The sequence below is a fragment of the Thunnus thynnus genome, chromosome 4 (assembly GCF_963924715.1).
Source record: "Thunnus thynnus chromosome 4, fThuThy2.1, whole genome shotgun sequence".
Lineage (NCBI taxonomy): Eukaryota > Metazoa > Chordata > Actinopteri > Scombriformes > Scombridae > Thunnus > Thunnus thynnus.
The window spans coordinates 29,903,509-29,923,813 of NC_089520.1; the positions used below are offsets into that span (position 1 = coordinate 29,903,509).

The 20,305-nt window shown below is 40.4% G+C and overlaps 1 protein-coding gene across 9 annotated transcripts in view; it reads right to left on the reverse strand.

The window, feature by feature from the left end:
- The window catches only part of itpr1b (inositol 1,4,5-trisphosphate receptor, type 1b), an 87,615-nt gene that overhangs the window by 21,433 nt on the left and 45,877 nt on the right, over nt 1-20,305 (reverse strand). For 2 of the 9 annotated variants that reach the window (XM_067588264.1, XM_067588263.1), the window contains 12 exons: nt 19,577-19,612; nt 18,500-18,547; nt 17,621-17,750; nt 14,535-14,719; nt 7,382-7,565; nt 6,620-6,882; nt 5,489-5,689; nt 3,854-3,964; nt 3,179-3,274; nt 2,957-3,091; nt 2,317-2,424; nt 1,549-1,741 (listed from right to left, as the gene is read on the reverse strand). In XM_067588264.1, coding sequence (XP_067444365.1) covers nt 1,549-1,741; nt 2,317-2,424; nt 2,957-3,091; nt 3,179-3,274; nt 3,854-3,964; nt 5,489-5,689; nt 6,620-6,882; nt 7,382-7,565; nt 14,535-14,719; nt 17,621-17,750; nt 18,500-18,547; nt 19,577-19,612 — 1,690 coding nt within the window. Of the gene's footprint in view, nt 1-1,509; nt 1,742-2,316; nt 2,425-2,956; nt 3,092-3,178; nt 3,275-3,853; nt 3,965-5,488; nt 5,690-6,619; nt 6,883-7,381; nt 7,566-14,534; nt 14,720-17,620; nt 17,751-18,499; nt 18,548-19,576; nt 19,613-20,305 lie in introns of all 9 variants that reach the window. The other 7 variants (XM_067588262.1, XM_067588261.1, XM_067588269.1 and 4 more) reach the window with 4 other exon arrangements.

Below are 20,305 nucleotides of genomic sequence, written 5' to 3' on the forward strand. Positions count from 1 at the left end.
TCATGTAAACATGACCTCTCAAACACTAGTTGATCAATCTTTCATGCTTGAAAGTTCACCATTTCCGCCCTCAACTCATTCTACACAGAAGCACAAAACTAAAAAAAGGATGGATGGTGTTAAGCTTAATACTCTGACCACATGAATTCCTGCCAGAACATATTCTTTTGCCTTCCATTTCCTTATTTTTTTCTTTTTCAGAGAGAAGAAATATGGGAACATGACATTGTAATCATACCTCAAATTGTTTGCAACACTCTACATTCTGACTACAAGTATTGTGTTAATCATCCACTACATCACACTCACATATCTGACATCACTCCCACTTGGCTGTACACAGCATTCATTTACAAACTTGCAGAATATATATTGCAATCACATCTTAACCTTTACTTAAGTCATGCTGTACTGTATTTTAAATAGGTTTATACATTGCTTATCAAGGTTTACATGCTGTCTCTGCATCCATCCCTCCAGGCTTCAAAGCTAAAAAGAAGCAGAGTGCAGCCCCTTTCACACATGTAACCTGCAACATTGTTGGTCAGGATGAGTCGGTGTTTTGTTTACAGCTAATAATAGTATAGAAAAAAAGTTTTGAACCTGTTTACAGATGACAAGACCATTACAGAATACAGTTTTTTCTAATTGTCAAGGATTGGAGCAATGCCAAAAACAGTAGCCAGTTGGGAAAGGCACAGAAGGAGAGTGTTCTCATACAGATTGGCTAAATAGTGTGTGATTTAACAGGTGAATATTTTGTGTCCTTATGCATAGACTGCCAGATAGAAGGAGCACAGGCAGCAGGCTTGTCCCATATTCCTACGGGTTGTCAAAGCAGCCAGGACTTTTGTTTATTATAAATCAAACATGATGAGGTGTAATGTCTGTGAATTAAGCCTGTTTTACTCAGGCGCAGACAGTTACAGTTCAACAAGTGAAACTTAAAGTTATGGATTAGACCTGTCTTACAGTCTTAAATGTTTATGATTTTTCTTTATTTGTATTTACATATTTGGAGTTCCTGGAATCACCAGACATTGTGTGGCTGTAGTTTCCCTTGTTGCTGTCTGTTTTTTTTTTTTTATTGTAGCGAATTGTCCATGTTGATTTCAGCGCTAATATGTTAGACACCACAGAAATACCTTCAAGGGAGGAGTGCAATCCTTTATATCTACTGTCCTGCCATTTTTAATTGTATAATCTCTGTTGTAACATTAGAAGGTTGGTGACTGAAGTCTTCATATCCTTTATTGTGCCGTTTGTTATGATCACAAGTGAGGTGGAGGAAGACTTTGGGAAATCTTATTAAATCATGAGTTGGGAACTGCCAGAATGACAAGTAGGGGAAATTTGACTAAGTTCCTGTTAGATTTATATATGTATATTTGAAAGGGGCTTAAGTGTCAAGGGGGGAGGGATGGGGGGTCCTCAGGGGCCTGGAGGGATGCAAGAGGAAAGCGTGTAAACCAGGCACTAAGAAATAAAGAGTTGAGGAGAAAAACGCACAGGGAACGGTGTTTGTGTTACCAGTAGCCTCTTGAGTACCTCGCAGCTTCTTCTGCCAGTTCATCTCATTGAAGAGGTCTTCAGAGCGCAGAAAGAAGTCATTGATCTTGCTGCCTTGCTCATCCCGCTCTGTGGTGTAGTAGACACGCAGCTTGGACTCTTGGGTGAGGAACTCGCAGATGTTGGGCACGGGAAAGACTATCTGCTCCATGGTGCGATCCAGCCGTACAATCTGGACATAACCACAGCAGCAGCCACCAATCACACACCCTATGTCACTGGGACGGGCAAAACCTTGAGCCTGTGCTGTACTTCTGTAAAACTCAGTGTTAATACTTAATATGCAAATAGGCTGTTTCAAGAATTCAAATGGTCCGACTGGTTATTGTTACAAAATTTACTTTGCAGTGAGAAAAAAAGTTGTTTACTTTATGAAAGCGATAAACTGAACCAACAACTTAAGATGAGAACACTGTCAACAGTCAGCATTCCTTAGTCTCATTAAGCTCACACAGGAAAACGTGCAAACATGCCGAAGGTGCTTTTCATTCTGTGAAGGTACACAATGAAACTCAAGAGCGGGCCAAGAAAAACACTATCACATGCCTCAAGTCAACTGTAATGCAAAAACATGTTGCAATCTTCTCAGGCTAACACAAACGTCTTATAATAGATCTTAGATAGTGGGCATACAGTAGTGAGGGTGTGGGAATATATAAATAAAGTGAATTAAAAATAAAATACAAAAATGACAGCAGCAGATCCAAAATGGCACAGTTTAGCTGGGACGTGGACCCAACAACTGACCTCAATCTGAGCTGTGTGTTTGGCATAAAACTCCAGGGCCTCATCACCCTCTCCATACGTCCCCCCTGGTTTCAACATGGCCTGCAGTTCCTTGTTGTGACGGGCCAACTGAAACGACAACAACATCAAACCATTGATAACAGTTCAACAGATAATCATCAGACTGATAATCATCACAAAGATTGTCTCTATTACTACCAGCCGGGTTTGCTTAAAATATGTACACGTGTTAACTTGCACCACTGAGCCAACATTGTTGGTATTTAACAGCGGGGTACAGAACATGCTATTTATTCTTTCTTTAAATCCAAGATGTTCCATTCATTCAAGCACAAGGCTGCGGGGTATGGATTGACAGTAGGTGTTGCATAACTGTTGGCGTTAACCTAAATCATGGTTTGAACAGACACTGCTATTGAGCAGTGCACAGCCTGAGGGCTGAAAAAGAGGAGCTGAGTGTAGAGTGGCAGGTATCACATGTCTTTAGCAGCCCTTGGAAATGACACAAACATACAGTAACAGTGAGGCTACTGAAAATCGATTGGACATGTACTATATTATATGGCCATTTATGTGCTACAGCATTTGCTCATGGGTGTGTCTGTCTCCACGCTAATGTTATGGATAGTTGGTGGCTTACTTGATGTGCCAAGATGTAGATATTATGACCAACATTGCGTGGAGATGCAGAGTGCTCCTCTTCTCCATCCTCACCCTCCTGCGGCTCCTCCACCTCTATCTCACCCTGCATGTAGGCCTTTTTGATTACTTCCACCTGCAAGAAAATAGACTACTGTCAGATAGATGTCCACTTAATCCTTCTTAATTCTGTGATGATTTGCAAGATGTAACACACACACACCAGCTCTTTAGGCCTCATGTTGTACAGTATCCTCTCAGCATTCTCACTGTCATGTCGACTCTCCATAATTGCAAGAAGAAGCTTGGAGGCATTATTCTATGAAAAGATGAAACAGGAGAGGGAACAGCACCGATCAGCCGTGGTTTATTTTCTCTACCTGATGCTCATGACACAAGCAGTAAATCAATGACTAGTAAAGAGAAATATTCTTACTTCATCCTGATCAGGCATGATAATAACAGTGTTCCAAGACGTTTTCCATTTAGTGATTTCTTGGAATTATTTGCTACAGAGTTTGTCTTAGCTCTAGCTAGCCAAGTAGTTTATAGCACATGGGTGTGTCTGTAATCATAATCATAAAAACTTGTGGCTGCACTACATTATTATTTTTTAGAACTACTATCAGTGATGTAATTGGTACAGTAACTCTGTAATTAAGTGATTCACGTCTGCCTGTATGACTTTGAATGTCATGTCTCATGTTCATGTTTTCAAACTTATTTTCAACAATCCAACTCTCTTTGGCAAGATGTGATGTTTTGTCATGTGAACAATTTTCCACTGGAGTTAAAATAAAATTACCATTAAAGAGAAAAATAAAGACTAACAAACTGGTTATGTAACCATAAAAGTGTTACAAATGAAGAAGCATTGAATACATTGATGATCACTCACTTTGAGTTCCAGCACCAGGTCCATCCTCTTCTTGCCTAGGGGGTTGATGTCATTAAGGATGAGAGCGATGATGATATCGATACCGTTGCATTCATGAGTGGCAATGCAGTTCTGAAGAACAAATTAAATAAAGATAAATAAAAATATAGACTGGAACAGAAGAGTAACCAGTTTTAACCAGTAGCAACAATCTTATTAAAAGGCAGAATCCTGTTTAACAGGACATTTATGTAAAATTTAATGTTTTCTGATGTTGCTTGAGTTTTGTTGATAACTTCTGTAAACATAGAGTACAGCAGACCAATGTATTCAATTATGATCAGATAAGAACACATATCACTAAACTAGCACTAATCCGTAGTATTCAGGCAGAATGAGAAACTGCTCTGCCACATATTTGTCAACACAGTACAAAAATATGCAAACCAAATTTGTGGAAGATTGGATTTCCATTATAAAGACGACTGCAAAAATATTTCTTTATTGGATATTGGCTGAAAAATCATAGATCAAAGGATTTTCTTTTATTATATTCAATGGCAATTGAAGGCCAAAATTTGTCACAGCAGGTTACCATGTTGGAAACTTACCAAGAAATTCTCAAGATGATTCTTGAATAGCAGTAACATACTGCTGTTCAAAATTTAAAAAAGATTGGGATAGTAAAATTGTGCTCTTAGGCAGCTGGAATTTGATTGGTTAACAGCAGCTTTGATCAGCATTCCAGATTAAAATATTATCAAGTAAACAATTATTGGCTAAAAAAACAGGTATTTTATACTTCTGTGGTGCACCATATCAATCAAATTCCATGAAGTTTGCAAACTCTGGCACAGTCATGTACTGATGAGGCAGGCCACATTTCATAACTGATGGCCAAGTTTCATGAGTGTTGGCTTTGTACTCACAAATTACTGTTTATTTTGGCAAACACATGTCACTCCCCAAAATTAAACACTGGCATGTGGCAGCCAAGTGGTCTGGAGGAAATATCTTGATACAATATAACAAAGATACTTAATAACACACAAACTAAATACATAAAACACAGACAAAAATAATTCAACCAGTTTCCTTCTTTTTTTCCTCTCAGTACATATGAACAAAGAGCTTTGTTTAGTCTGGCATTCCCCCTTCTAACACTGTTCGAGGGAATTGAAATCAGTTCAAACAGTGTCTGTATTGAGCCAGTTGCTTGTTTAGCCATGCCAGTTTCACACTTGCCATAAAATGACCCCACAGCAGCAGGAACAGAGGATGCCACCATCATGTGAGAAGACCAAGCAATGCTAATCCATGCCAAAGAACAAACACAGGCACACTGCCCAGAGTAGGCTGGTGTTACACTGTTGGAAAAAGACAAGCGACTGCATAGCTTCAGTGTGGCAGCTGAGTGCTGGGCATGAAAAGGACTAATTACAATACGGCCCAAACAAAACCACCAGTATGTTTACTGAAATGAAAAGGTCACTCTGACATAAACTGGGGATAATTTGAGTGTGTGGAACAGAACAACATTTGAACATCCACATGAAAAAAAGGCTTTATACAGTTAGATAAATGACAAGACAAACTAGACACTAAACACCAACTACTATAGTTAAATGTCTGCTTCTCTGTGTGTACATGTATCACCTGGTTCTCATGACAGGGACCTTGGCAGTATTCAGTCAGGCTCTCCACAGTCTGGTTGATGAGTCCTACGTTCTTCTCATTGATGTAGAGCCCCAGCAGCCCCAGACCTCCTGTGGTGCTGCCACAGATACAGTCCAGGAACTGAAGTGTCTCACACACCAGATTATAGTTGTTCTTGTTATTCTGGTTGCGCAGAAAGTTCTGGAGATGGATGGAGATAAAATAAAGATTCATATTGGCATATGCCTCTTTCTCAGGGCTCATGTTATCCCCCATATAGGCAGTGTGGTATATCTTTTTTTTATTTTTTTTTAACAACACCGCATGTCTCTTAAAGCTACAAATAATAGAGGCATAACTTCAAAATGGTAGACGTCCCACAGAGTGAAAACACAGCACATTTTCAGGGGGAGACAAAAAAAAAAGATTAATGCAGCTTATAGTTGAGCAGGTTAGTCATGGTTTCAGAGTCTGAAGAGACCTTTGGTACCAGAAACTGTCCCTTAAGCTTCTACTCGGGGAATCTGAAACGTCTTCTCTCTCTCTTTGAAATAACAATTAAATATATCAAGTTAGGAATCGTGACGGCTCATCTACTTTTCAGTATGTAATTCTATTCAACAGCCAGACAATTACTGCAGTGATGTGCAATGTGTTGTGAAGGAACAGAAACATCTCAATGCGTTGATCATCTGTGCTGCATGGCTAGCAGTAAATCAATATCTTGCACCCACACTGGGTCAGACCGGGCGAGACGCAGCGATTCAGCACCGAGCCAACTATACTTTAATGAAGGCCTGGCCTGGGTTTATGTATAAACAGAATCAGTGCAAGACAGGAAGTTTACTGTCTGGGCTGCTGTGCTAGCCATTACTAAACACCAACACACTCCTCATAGTGAAACCAGACCAAGACATACCAGATATGGAAACAGCTGCAACAAGTAGTTCTGCAAACGGTGCCTATTTTCAACATGGTTTCGTTTCTGTGTAACTGAATGTGGTGATAGAAATTCAGAACACAGGTCAGGAAATGTTAGCATGTGAAGGGCCAGGGCAGGCAGGCAAACGGAGTGGGGGTGGGGGGTTGTCTAGTGTAACAACAAACAATTCCCCTTGAGTAATGACTGACCTGCAAATCTCTGTTGTGGTTCTCACAGAGCAGCTGCATGAGGCGTAAGATGGGCTGCATGATGGTGATAATGACGCTCATCTCGCCTTCTTCCTGCCCTTTATCAGCCGTCGGAACAGGGGAGCCATCAGCAGCCGCTTGGTGCTCTTCTGCTTCAGCCTCGCGGCGGTAGGTCGTGAAGGCCTTCTTGGTGACAGCGGAAGCCTCTACTAGCTGCTCCTTCACCTCCTCGGTCACCACTGCCACCACTGGCACGTCTTTGACTAGCCACAGGAATAAGCGAGTTAGTCAAACACCAACTACTGGAGATAACATACAATGTTACAAAGAATAAGAAGTCATGTATTTAATCTTAAAATCATTAACATTTACAAAGGCTTTTTTCAAGGAAACATGTTTTCACTGGAAGAGAGATTTCCTTTAGTTTAAGAAATTATCATCTGATCCAAGAAAATACTTTTTTTCACTTTATTTTTCCTAAATAAAGTGAAAAAAAGTATTTTCTTGGATCTCTCGACCAGTGAAAACATAAGATTTTATGACCTAAAACTGAATTAAAAGACCGAAATCAATGCCTTCAGAAGAAGAATAAACTAAATAAATGATGTGGCAGTTTCAGTTTCAATATATAGGACATTTAGAGTCTGAATGTCATGTACACAGATGAAAGGACAACAAAGGTTTATTCCCAGTATAATGGTGTCGTGATTCCCTTGAGAGTATGATCCGACATTTACTCTGTTAGGTTTGGTGACCCCTAACCTTTCTTGCGTGCTGGTGTGTCTTTGTCTGGTGGCTCCTCATCCTTCTTCTTGCTGCCCAGGTCACTAGTATTGACCGTCACAGTGGCTTTGATCTCCTGCTGGGCCAGCTTCATGCGCTCATAAAACACCTTGAAGAATTTTTCAGATTTGTTGTCCCCTGTTAAACGTTGGAAGAATGACCGCTGGAGAGAAATAAAAAGGAAGAGGACAATACGTGTAACATGTACTTTACTTTCAGCAATATTTCAGTGTGTTTTACCCTTCTCTGTGTTTAAAAGAAAGGTTGGAGAAGAGAGAGTTTATACACTACTCTCTGCTTTCTTTTTTATATGTTATCAGCAATGTTTCTTTTGAAATTTCACTTTGATCAGAGAACAAGGTCTTCAAGGTATAAGATGTCATCTGTTATTTAGTAACTTCTTATTGCCACTTCTTATCACTGTTTTGTGGTCTTTCTTGTAGTTTCTACACTGCCTTGAGAGCAAGAGGTTCTGTTAGAAGCTGTTACATAACCCTCCTCTCACAGCGCCAGGAAAACAAGCTGTCAGGCCTCACTGTGCTCACCTGATTTTACACCATCTGCTCTCTGCCCCCTGGGCACAACACGGTTCTGGCACCCTGATCCAAGATTCAAGATTCAAGATTCAAGAGATTTTATTTGTCACATATGCATACAAGACTGTATAGTGAAATGTTGTTGTGTCAAACTCCCAGGCAGTGCACGGTGCAAGAAATTATAAAAGCTAGGCTACTGTTCACAAAATATATACCTATATATGAATGGAAGAGCCAACAATAAAACAATAAAAAATAAAACTATTGATAAAGAGTCAATTGTATTGACTTAAATATGAGTTGTAAACAAAATATGCACAATAGTAAACATACAACACTGAGGACTATGTGGGACGTTAACACACACAGACATGCAACAGCAAAACAAAGACGAGATTTGGGATTTACATGCAGTCAGACATACCTGCTGAGAACATATATGCATATACTGTACAGGTGTGCACATGCTTACACACAAACAAATGTGTACAGAAATTTCCACATGCAGGTAAAAAACACACTGCTGTGTAAACATTACAATATTCATGGAATCAGACTCACTTGCCCTGCAATCGAAACTACACCTGTGTGATTGCAGAAGACCACAGATTTCTACTTTTATGAACTTTGCAACTATGCAACAGAGAAGTTTGCTCCCTCATGAGTAAGAGGATTGTGAAGTCATAGTGAGGAAGGAAATGTTCTGCCTATAGCCGACTGTACAAAGGGCCACCTTGTTTGAAAGCCTTGTAGGCACGGAGCTGTTGTTTTTCTGCAACAGGCTCATATGTTCTGTCCCATTTTCCTCTCGACAATCCCTCCTTACATAAGACCTGTAATCAGCTGAGTGGTTACAGTGAGGGCACACTGCGCCTCAGCTCTAACACTGTTACATCAGCCCACAGAGGGTGAGCAATGGAGAGAGGGAGAGGAAGAGGGAGAGAGGAAAACCCTGCCCTACTTTTCAGTGCCAGAACGGCACGAAGTGAGCGTGTGGTGTGAGAGGGAGGAGGGAGGGTCCAAAAGTGGGAGGAGAGGTGTGGTGGGTTCGATGCAAGCAGGAGTTATCACATACATAGATTCTAGGGCAGTTTTGAAAGCTTGTTACGTAAGACTCTTTCCAGGTTTAGCTCAACACAGTTAAGTTTATGAGAGAGGGGAAAGACATGCAAACAGTGAAACAACATGCAAGTGCAGTGCACAGCACTAAAGTGACGTTATCTGCATAGAAAATCTATGAAAATATGAAACAGTGAAAGCTATTTAAAGAGAATCTCTGCGGGTCACCTGACTTAAGTCCTGAGAGATGTAGAACACTTAATGCATTAAGTAAATCGGAGTTGTTTTGCTCCTCTCTTTTATGCAACAGTTTGTCTTGCTTGTTTCTCAAGCTGTTAACATCATGTTGTTGACAAGATAGGGTCGTTCATTGATAGTGATCTGATTAAGAGTCAGCAGAAGACTTATGCAAGCAGGCTGACTTTTCCAGACAGAGTCAACAGCTCCAGGATAGCAGCTTTACATGATTACCATATTAAATAGACCTCATGACTCTTTCCATAATAACTCAATTTCTTCACCAATGCAAAGGGAATCATTTTGTCAACATTTGTCTGTCATATATGCCGCGGGCAAAAGGAACAACATGCAACAACTGTTGCCCTGATCTCTGTCTGCACAGTGTCTGTTTGAACAGGTCTACGTACCAAACCTCAGTGCTTTTTTGGTAACTGAAATGTGTCCAGAGTATCAAATGCTGACAAATACTGAAAGTTGGCATCGGATGCTTCCTCAGACTGGTGCTCATCCTTCTTTGATCACATCACACAGTTTCTGGTTTCTTGATGATATTTTGCCAATGTCAGGCTGTCTTTCATTTGGTCAGGGGGGGGGGGGGTTTCTTGTGTTGCTGCACATGTTTAGTCAACATTAGAGAAGTTTAGCTTATTTTGTTTTTTGAAAAACAGATTCAGTAGCACACCAATATTCCTGAAAGTAAGGTATCAAAAACGCATTGTTTTGGTATCAGTATCATATCAGCATTTAAAACAATATACAGCCCATAGGTTGACATGAAAAAAACACTTAAGAAAGCTTCAAACCAAAGTGAACATGAGGTATTGATGAGCGACAATAGTTTTCCTTCAACATGTTCCCGAGTCTGGATCTAGACAATTAATAAATATTTGGTCAACAGTAACAGTAAAAAGTACAAACTAAGCAAGTCACATGTTCCATGCTGTACTTGAGCAGTGAACTGTCGCATTGTTGGGTTTGTGTTTGTTTGAAATATGATTCCATTTCCTAGCAGAGCTGACAAGAGATCACGTAACATGATAGACAGTTTTAAGCACTGCCTTACATAAGGGAACAGGTTCAGATAACAACTTGGATAACAACCACTTTGAGCATTGTGTACCAAATTTAGGCCCCACTTCTCCCCATTGACTGCTGAGTCATTCTTTAAAGACAATGGTCATCAGCCAATCAGCCTCAGCTAGTGCCCCTAAGGCGGCTTAGCCCTTTACATACTCTGCTGATCCTGGGGCTGCCAGTCATGTTCAGCACAGCAGGTTTAGGTCAACTCATAATTCTCTCTCCTATTTTAAAGATTCAACATGGTGGCACAGTGGGGCCTCCTTTCTGATTATCCTGCACTTCTACTTTTCTCTCCATTCCCCGTCAGCTGCCACCCCGGCTCTTGGCATCAACACGGGCCAGTTATGTAAGGCCTGTTTATACCACCAGCTCTCTCTTTCTTTTTATCCGTGCTCCCGCCTTTCCAGCCTGACACCTTGGTGAGTGACAAAGCCATCTCTGTGCTTATTGGAGGGCGTCTATGGTGTACTCTGCCACCGCCCAGTTGATAACCACAGAGATCTACTCTTTGAAGCTACGATGAGAATGCCAGATAGGAGCTTGAAATTAAAGTGAAATACGCTTGAAACTGCTCAAGAAACTGCACAGTCAACAAGCCAAGCAATGTCATGGACAGTGTATCCAGTGAGTTCAACAACAACTAAATTGTAGATGCACTGGTCCAACAAAAAAGCTGCACTAGGCAGGTTTGAAATCATTAAACTTATAAACTATAAACAGGGGTTTAAAAGGAGAATCTCCTGCCCACTCCGCAGTTAGAAGAGAGGTGGTATGTTGATTACACCGATGCCTGGAAACTCACTTTGCAGAAGCTTTTTAAAGCTTTCCAAGAGGTGGCTGTAAAGCGAACTTGAACCAAGCAGAGGTGGGGGGGCGAACCATGCTTGGAAGGGGCTGAGGGGAGCTGCGTGCCACAACAAGCCTATTGAGTAAGAGTGGTGGCACCTGTTTGCTCCTGTGACAGGATCTGAGGTCATGAAGACAGTGATGAGAAGATGGATGGTGGTCTGGGAGGAGCAGTGCTTCTACACTTCTTCTCTTACATAACACACAAACAAACACACTCTCTCTAAGGGCTGTTTTTGGAATAAGCTTTCTAGCCTCTAAGTATATCCTGGAGTGCATGTGTGTGTGTGTGTGTGTGTGTGTGTGTGTGTGTGTGTGTGTGTGTGTGTGTGTGTGTGTATGTGCATGTGCTGATGGGGTGTACAGATTAGTATGCAAGAGTGAAGTTTTATGCTACAATATGTGTGCTGCGTGTCTTCTTCTACTACACGTGTAGTGTCTTATCTCTCAGCTATACTGAATAACAACTCAGAGGGTGTGAGAATATGTGTCAGACAATTTGTTATCTTGCCTATGACAATTTATGCAGACTTAGATTATTGATGTGAAGTTATGTAGTTCAATAAATAAATGTTTGACAGATGTTGGTGCCATTGCATAGGAATGAATGAAACGTGAAAAGTGTATATGTGTACAAGGCCAAAAGCCAAAGTCATTCCTTGCTGGACTAAAATTTGCAAAGTCAGTACATTACTCTCTGTTGAAACACCAAACTACAGATTTCTTTCTGTTGTCACTTGGTTATTACATTTGAAGACATATAATCATCAAATAGACTAACTGAGCAAGGACTACCACTACTGTACATGACTGCTAAACATAAGTAAGAAACACACTGAAGGTATGAGGGATTAGTTTTCACTGGGGATGAAATGCCATTTTTGGCTTGAACTACACTTAGCTTAGTCATTATTGTGACCGCATTTGTTTTGGATAATTCATGAAAGGTATTTTTAAACGTATATGGACAAAAAAGTGCAGTGTGTTGTTGTTTTCTGGCAACAAGTAAATGTGTGAGTTGGTGCAGTTACTACAACCAAATGAAATGTTAATGGCTGCAAAGGATAATACCTGACAACCCAAAGAATGCAATTATTAGGATTTAATAAAAGGAAAAATAACAAAGGGCAGAGCCCCTACTATTCTTCACCTGATGTTCACATGTTGCATGTAGCGTCGTGGAAACCTCTCTATAACAAGCAGATAAACATCTCTGGGGAGGGGAGCACTGATGGCCTGTTGAGGGTGTTACACCTAAACATCATGCAGGAGGAGAGCCAGGATAAGGCCTGTAGGCCTGTGTCCTGACCCATTTCTCTTTGTATTCACTAACACACTTACCCTATCCCTCAGGGCTGCCATATCGAGCCCAGCTAGCATAGAGCTCTGGGCCTTGGATGAATTCATTCTGAAGCCAACTAACAGCTCTCCATCTCCTTCTCTTATACTTGCTTTTTCCCAGAAATTTTGTTGGCTAGGCTACGACCCTGGATTACCCCAAAAACAAACAAACAGACTGCTTGGAGAAATCTGTGGGCATGTTTTTGTCCTGCTTTTCATTTAGACAACAAGAAGCCTTCTGTCCTAAAAAGGGGGCCGGCAACCCATCGTTATGTAAGACAGGGAAATGTGATGCATCTGCTGATGTGTTGTAAATTCACTCTGGACCATACATGAAAAGCTTACTTGTCCCTGTGCCATGCCAAAGGAGGACAAAAACACCTAACTTAAATTCTGAAACAAGAGGCTCCTTTATAATTCATCATGCTCCTTGTTTAAGCCAATAAACTACTCTGCTTATCAAGTTCACTAAAAGGCAGCTGTCTTTGAGGTTCTTTTTTACCAGCAAATGTAAAGTACGAAAACAGCAGTGTTACAGTCAGAACCAGAGGTAGAAATACAGACTGAGATACTGTAAATTATCTCACTAAATTCAAAGCTATTTACACAAAAAGCTTTAGTGCTTTCCCCTTATATAGTACAATAACTGTGACTAATGGCTGTAATTTGCAACCTAAGCACTCTCTGATATTGAAATGTGTAAAACATTAACATTCAAAACTGTAACTCAAACTTTGCAAACATTTACAATGACCTGGGGTGCACAAAACAAACAAAAAAACCCACACCCAGTACAAAATGCATGCCACAGGCTACATTTAGCAGTGGAACCTGATATTCTTCATTGTTGCCTGACCTCATAAGGGTCAATCAGCTCATGAAATGACAGCAAAGTCAACAAGTCAGATGAGGTCATCTGTCCTAAGGAAGGCTGTAGGGAGCGCCTTTTCCTCAGAGCACCAGTGAGCTACCAAAATCTACTGGATCTCTCCTTAGGCCTCTGAAAGGCTGTGCCTTTTATTGCCCTCTTTTCACCAGCAAAGCATGACCCAGTTAAGAGTCCAGTTGGAATGTTAAGAGGCCCGGGGCTCTGGGCGTCATTCACCCAGGCAGGGAGGCAGGCAGCAGCTTATGTAACAGGAGTCATGTGAGTGCCTTTGTGTACACTCTGGGAAGTCAGGCCTTGTCAGGTAACGGCACAATGCAAATAGGAGCCTATTATGCAACGGGCCTGTTTATGCAAGACAACACACAAAAGCACACATGCACAAACCACAAAACCAGAATACACAGATAGACAGCTTACAAGCAGTACGCAGTCACACACTTGGTCACAAAGACATGCATAAACATATTCTAGTACATGCATGCAGACACACAGGCGCGCACACACACACACACACACACACACACACACACACAGACAGACAGGCACACTCCACCCTGCAAAGCTGAAATAAAGCAGTTGCAAACACAGCAACTCTCCCCTCTCAACTTGCTTGCTACGAGGTTCGCAAAGAGTTGCGTTGCTGTAGCAACCCCTGGCTGGCTGTGGGGAGGCGATGATGTGTTTGGCTGCACAGCTTGGACCTCTCCCAGCAGACTACTGTTCCTCCTCCTTTCTGACTTCCCTTTCTCCTCTCTATCCATGGCCAAAACTCACTTTCCCTTTTTTCACAACACAAAATGTCAATAAGTTCAAACATGTTAAGATGCTTTCTGTATCCGACTGAAGTCCAGCTTTGAAAATGTGTCCAGTTTGTTACACTGACAACTGAAAAACTTTCCTTTTTCCATTTCGGAGACCGCAATGGAGCTCCTGGGCAATAGCTTACATTTTTGACACCACAGCTTTGAACCCCTGAGATAACATCTACTTGTTGAGATTCTGCTCATGCCTCTCTGAAGAGGCATGCTTTTAGTAGTGCCATTTACTGTAATTGCAGGCTAGACGTGTGAGTGTCGGACCTCATTAACACTTCCCATCCACCCTCCTCTGCACTGTTGAACCCAGTAACCCCCGTGCTCACCTGGATGACCGTGTTCCCACCCTCCAGTAAAGCAATGGCTAGCAGTATGCTCTCCTGGAAGATCCGGTCGCTGGTAGCATTCATGATGAGGTCAATGACTAGATCAGAAGCCCCTTCTTTGTCCAGGTGGCACTGGACCTCTGCCAAACTCAGCTCCCCTCGACCTCCAACCCCGGAGCTGACAACTGTAGTCACAAAAGAGATATAATTATCACATACACTAATTTATTTATATTCAGATTTCTGTCAGGACAACATTTTTTTTTGAAATTCTGATATATTTGATGATTCATTTCATAATTTAAGTGCTTGACTGTTTTCATCATATTGCACGCCTTATGCAGTTTGATGGATGCTGTTATCCAGATCATAAGTCACTACATTTAAACTTAGAAATATAGCTGGTTAAGCACATAATACAGTAAGCTAACAGTAAACAAATAGGATGTGAAACTAGGGTTGCAACTAATGTTTATTTTTTTTTAATCGATTAATAGGCTGATTATTTTCTCAGTTAATTGATTATTCGTCTATAAAATGTCAAAAAATAGTGAAAATGTCCATTATAATTCCAAATGTCCAATGTGATATATCCAAATTGCCTCTTTTGTCACAGCAACAATCCAAAACGCAAAGATATTTTTATATATATATAAAAAACTGCATTTGAGAAACTGGAATGACAGAATGTATGGCAATTTTTCTTGAAAAATATCTGGGGACTAAAATAAATAATTAGTTATCAAAATAGTTGCCGATTAATAAAATATTTTTTTCAGTTCTATATAAAATGTTAATGCTAGCTGGTCACTAGCTGGCTTATTACAGATAGCAGATTATTAAGGACTAGATGCAAACACAAATTTTTACGGTATACAGTAAAGTAATAAATGAGCAGTTTAAGGCATATAAATACATTTTTAAAGGCGCTATGTGTAGAATTTGTTTGTTTCAACCACTAGGGGCAACAAAGTTTAATGTTTTCAAACAAAAACAAACAAAAAAAACCCCCACTGTAGTAGACAACAATGCAAGCTGCTGCCTCTCCACCACAGATCCTGTCTGGAGACACTGAGATGAAAGAGCTACCAGGAATTCATAGACTACACTAATCGCACCAGATCTTATGCCATCTGATTAATCTGAAAGATGCTATGATCATATAAACATTGTACATGTAGTGGCTTTAATTAAGAGCCCAAAGCATCTTTAAACCAAGGATGCTTTTTGATAAGAAGAGTTTGTGATACATGGAAGGAGCCACAGGTATCATTTCAATCATTTCAGCCGTGGTGCACAAATAACAATATCACATCAGACGTGTCTGTAATCCATGGAGGTACTTTAACTCCTATTCCTGCTGCTGGCTACCACAGCCACCCAGGGAAGCAGTGGTGAGATAACAGCACCCATCAGAGCCATCTCTGGCTGGGCGAGTGACTGAATCAACAACACATCCCATTCTAGATGGAGCTTGGCTCTCTGGTCGCTTGGCAACAGCACGTCCTGCGTTATGCTGAGGAGAGAGCCAGTATGCTCAGTAGCACAGCCGAGGTCCATGGCCTTAAAGGAGTACAAGGCCATGGCTGTGAATAAGATCTTATTTTTTCCTCTGCTCTGCAGCACTAGAGATGAACGATGAGTCATATCTCTGATGAGCGATAGAGCAAGATACAGAGCTGGAATGAATTAATGTCAGTTACGAACATTCGGTTAAACTTGTCAATGTCAGTCTCGCTTGAGCAAAGATTGAGAGACAGATGGATGAAGATGCTTTAATTTATTATAACAACAGCTTTCTGCACATATGTACAGCCTTCCGCAAATGTGTTACTGTGAACACAATACACATATGCACAAAACGTATCATAATATAGAACACAATGTGGTCCAAGTGGGCGATGTCGGCCCGGATGAAAGCTATCTTGTGTTAACCGCTACCCAGTGGAAATTATGACTTCTGTCACTGACTATTCTTTGCAATCTGTGTAACTAATTGACAAACATTTCCTGGATGAGAGGAAGTTCCAAATAACCTGTTAACACTTTCCTTGTGAAATATACAATGATTACTTTTAATCGAGCCCATAGTGACCATTAAAATCTACTAAAATATACCGAACGTTTACCCAGTACCAGCTTAAATAACTGGAGCAGATGAGATTTCTTTCACTGTAAAATACATATTTGAAATAACTCCTACACTTGAAAGGCTGGCTGGATTTCATTTTTGTACATCAACATATAATTTTAAAGATTTTATGTATAGTAGAAAGTAAAAAGGGCAAATAATGTCTCATATTAGTAAGTATTAAAAATTCCACCTCTACACTAGTAGATACAAATTTCAATCTGACTAGACCATCATCCCACTTAACCATGGTAAAGATTTCTGAACTTTTGGTGACACCACACTTTAACATGACTAACTTCACTAAATGTCTCTGGTACCTTCTTTCCATTCATATCTGCCTTGTTCAACAACATGATGCAATCATTTATGCTGGCTTATTTTCCTCTTTTTTAGTTCCTATTAATATTAAATAGCATGACTAAAGCTGAGAGTTTTTCTTTACTCATAACCAAACTAATCTGTTGCTGACAGCTGGGAGTTATAAACTAAACTATTTTAATATATCAAAACAGGAGGAGGCTCATGTGACAGGGGCTCTTTAGTAGGGCAGGTGAAAACACACAAAAAAACAGAATCCAGCAAGTCTTGCTGAATATTATTCCTTAAGTAGCACAGACAGCCATGGAGAAAAAAAACTAAGGCACTCCGTCTTCAAGTGAAATAATACATTTATTCTTTGAGCACAGGCAATCAAACAGACCAACGTGTATTGACTCCAAGTCTTCATCAGGGTCTAGATAGATCTAGTTAGACTAATTAGACTAATATTCAGCGAGACTTCCTGGATTCTGTTTTGTGTGTTAAAACTATTTTAATGTTTGATTTTTTGTGCTGTGTTTAGCTTGTGGCAGCATTGATCCAGTGTCACCAAGTTAATAATTTAAAATCTGTCTCGTCTTATCTTCATGAGCATAACAATATAGATACACAGATACTGTATTGTTACACACACCTGTGGGTGATTTTCCTTGTGCTCCAGGTGTGAGTGGACCGTTGCTGAAGGTCGTGAGGCTATCTCTCCTCTGTCCCGGTTTGACATTCCCATAGTATCGGTTGACCAAGATCTGTCGCAGAGCTTCTCCCTGTCAGTGAAAATGGATGTTAGGAGATGAAGTCCAATTACAGTGACCATGTCACAGAAACGGAGCTGGAACCCAAAGTCAGATTATAAATATATCGAAAGAATCAAGAATTATATGAATATTTTTAAGTCCCCTAATATAAATCAAAAGGCTAAAGGGTTACATAGAAACAAAAAATTAAGCCTCTTTGGAAAATCTTGAATTATAATTTATTCCCATCCCACTCGAGAGCCTCACCATTTTGTTCCATCCATATTTTGGTCATCAAGCTGACTGAATCAAAACTTAAAAATTACTACAGTTGTAGTAGAGTTTTTGAATAAATATAAATACAAAATAAAATAAATTCAGTGTCCAGCTTTGAAGCCTAACCAAAGATTTGAAAGACTTCACAAAAACAACACACACCATCTTGTTATTTGACCTTTGTCCTCTGACTTCAGTCAGTGATGTTCAAATCTCATCATATGATGACATTCAGTGTTGCCCCATATTGGTTTGGTGTAAATCAGTGCTGCACAGTCCCTAAACGTTAAATACATCAAAAGCCATCAAAGAGAAGATGAACATCAAAAGTTCATGTCCATCTGTGGGTTTACCTCACGTTACATATCATATAACTGACAGGGAAGTGAGTGAGCGCCATGCTGTGGAAGCAGTGTGACTGAGGGCACCACGACAGTCAGTTGTCGACCATCAGTAAGATGGAGACCCGAAGCAGACCACGGCAGACCAAACTCAGTACCTACCCTCCTTTGATCCTCCAGTTGCTTCTGTGGCTGGTTGGGATCAAGCTCCTTAAAGGTGAGGTGAGTTAGCAGAAAGTAATAAAATAAATTTAAAAAAAGAAAGAAATAAAACGATTGGAAGGGAAATTTGGGAGAAATTAGAAAACAAAATAGGGTGTTAATACAGTGCAAATTAGTCACTTTACTAGCATGCAGGAAACTGGGTGCAAATTAGATCATGCAGTTAAGAGGGAAGTGGTTGTGTCAAGGAAAATGTGAGGTTGAATTAAAGTCATGCAAGGTTTCGTGCAGGAGAGGACTTATAAAACATCCTATTACAACAAAGGGTTTATTTATAAGGAAGAAATCATTTAATCGCTTATTTAAAACATATATAAAAATATAATGCCAACAGCACCATTTGTTCTTTAATTTAGAAAAACTCTCAAATTTCCCACAATGGTTTGTCAAAAGTGGGCATCTGAGTCTTCAAAGATGCACACTTTGGCATGTGGTGACTCCCTCATTACTTTGCAGACACAGTGGCAAAAGAGCCCAATTTATTTACGTAAGAGTGTGACGAGTTGCCGGGGGGGGGGGGGAGAAACACAAGCCATGAGAATGAGGGGAAAAAAAATTAAATAGCTCTGTCTAGGTTACATAACGAAGCTGTGAGCTACTGACACACACTGTAAGCACCAATCTGGCATGGAAAAACACCAATGACTTCAACCCCCCCCACCCCCACTGAAAGAAGGTCAGGAAATTGGACTAAAAAAAATCAAGAAGTGGAGGGAAAAATGAACCGAGGGAGGGAGAGAAGAATAAATGAGTGGACAAGTAGGAGGCAACAGACAGATAAAAGCAGACATGTAGTGTAATTCAAGTTCCACAGCGGGAGCGATGTGAACGAGTGGGCCCTCAAAAGAGGAAATACATGGGAATGGGTTGTGACTCTTATCTAAAATAAATAAAGAGATGTGTAAGACTGAGCACAAGTACAATGAGATGGAGTTAGTATTTTGATATCATAGATGATCTCTGATCAGCAGTAACCCATATTAGTGGGCAGCGCGCTAATATGGGTCTTAAACACACCTCGGCAGGGACTTCAGGCTCAGGTGGAGGTGCCAGCTGATTGGAAATAAATAAATAAATAGGATGATGTTAGTCAAAGTCTGAAGATGTTGAATTAGTTATGTTGCTTCTGCCCCCAAAGAGTAGCACCTCCATAAAAACTCAACAAGCTACTCATTCCTCATGGCTAAACTTTACTGATGCAGTAAGGACTTGCTCTCCTCTCTAGGCATCAAGCTTTCTACTGCTCACTAAGATTGACAGTCACATGCACAACTGCTCATCATAAATGTGTGTGACTTAAAGAGCCAGGGATAGAGAGAAAGCTGACAAAAAACATGTTGCTATCTGAGATCTTGGTGATCATGGATTGCTAAGGAAATCATTTTAATTCAATATGAATCTTTTGTTGAGTGTTCTCACAGCACTAGTCTAGTGGTACAGCATGGATGATAGGCAGCATTAACCTATAGGAGCAGGAAAGCAGAAGCATTTCATAGAAAAAAAAAAGCTAAAAAGGGCCTTTACCACACTATAGACTACTAGCTACAATGCTGCACTGTGGTGTGTTTAGTATTCTGTGGTTTCCTATTAACCTCCTGCTGCAAGATGTTGCTGCTTATTTCCTTCATGACACAGCATACATACATAGTAGAAAGAAAGAAAAAATTATGAGCCAATAAAAGCAAAAATATGGACACTCATCTGAGTACCAATATGCACATTCATTTCAGTGTGCATACTGGTTTC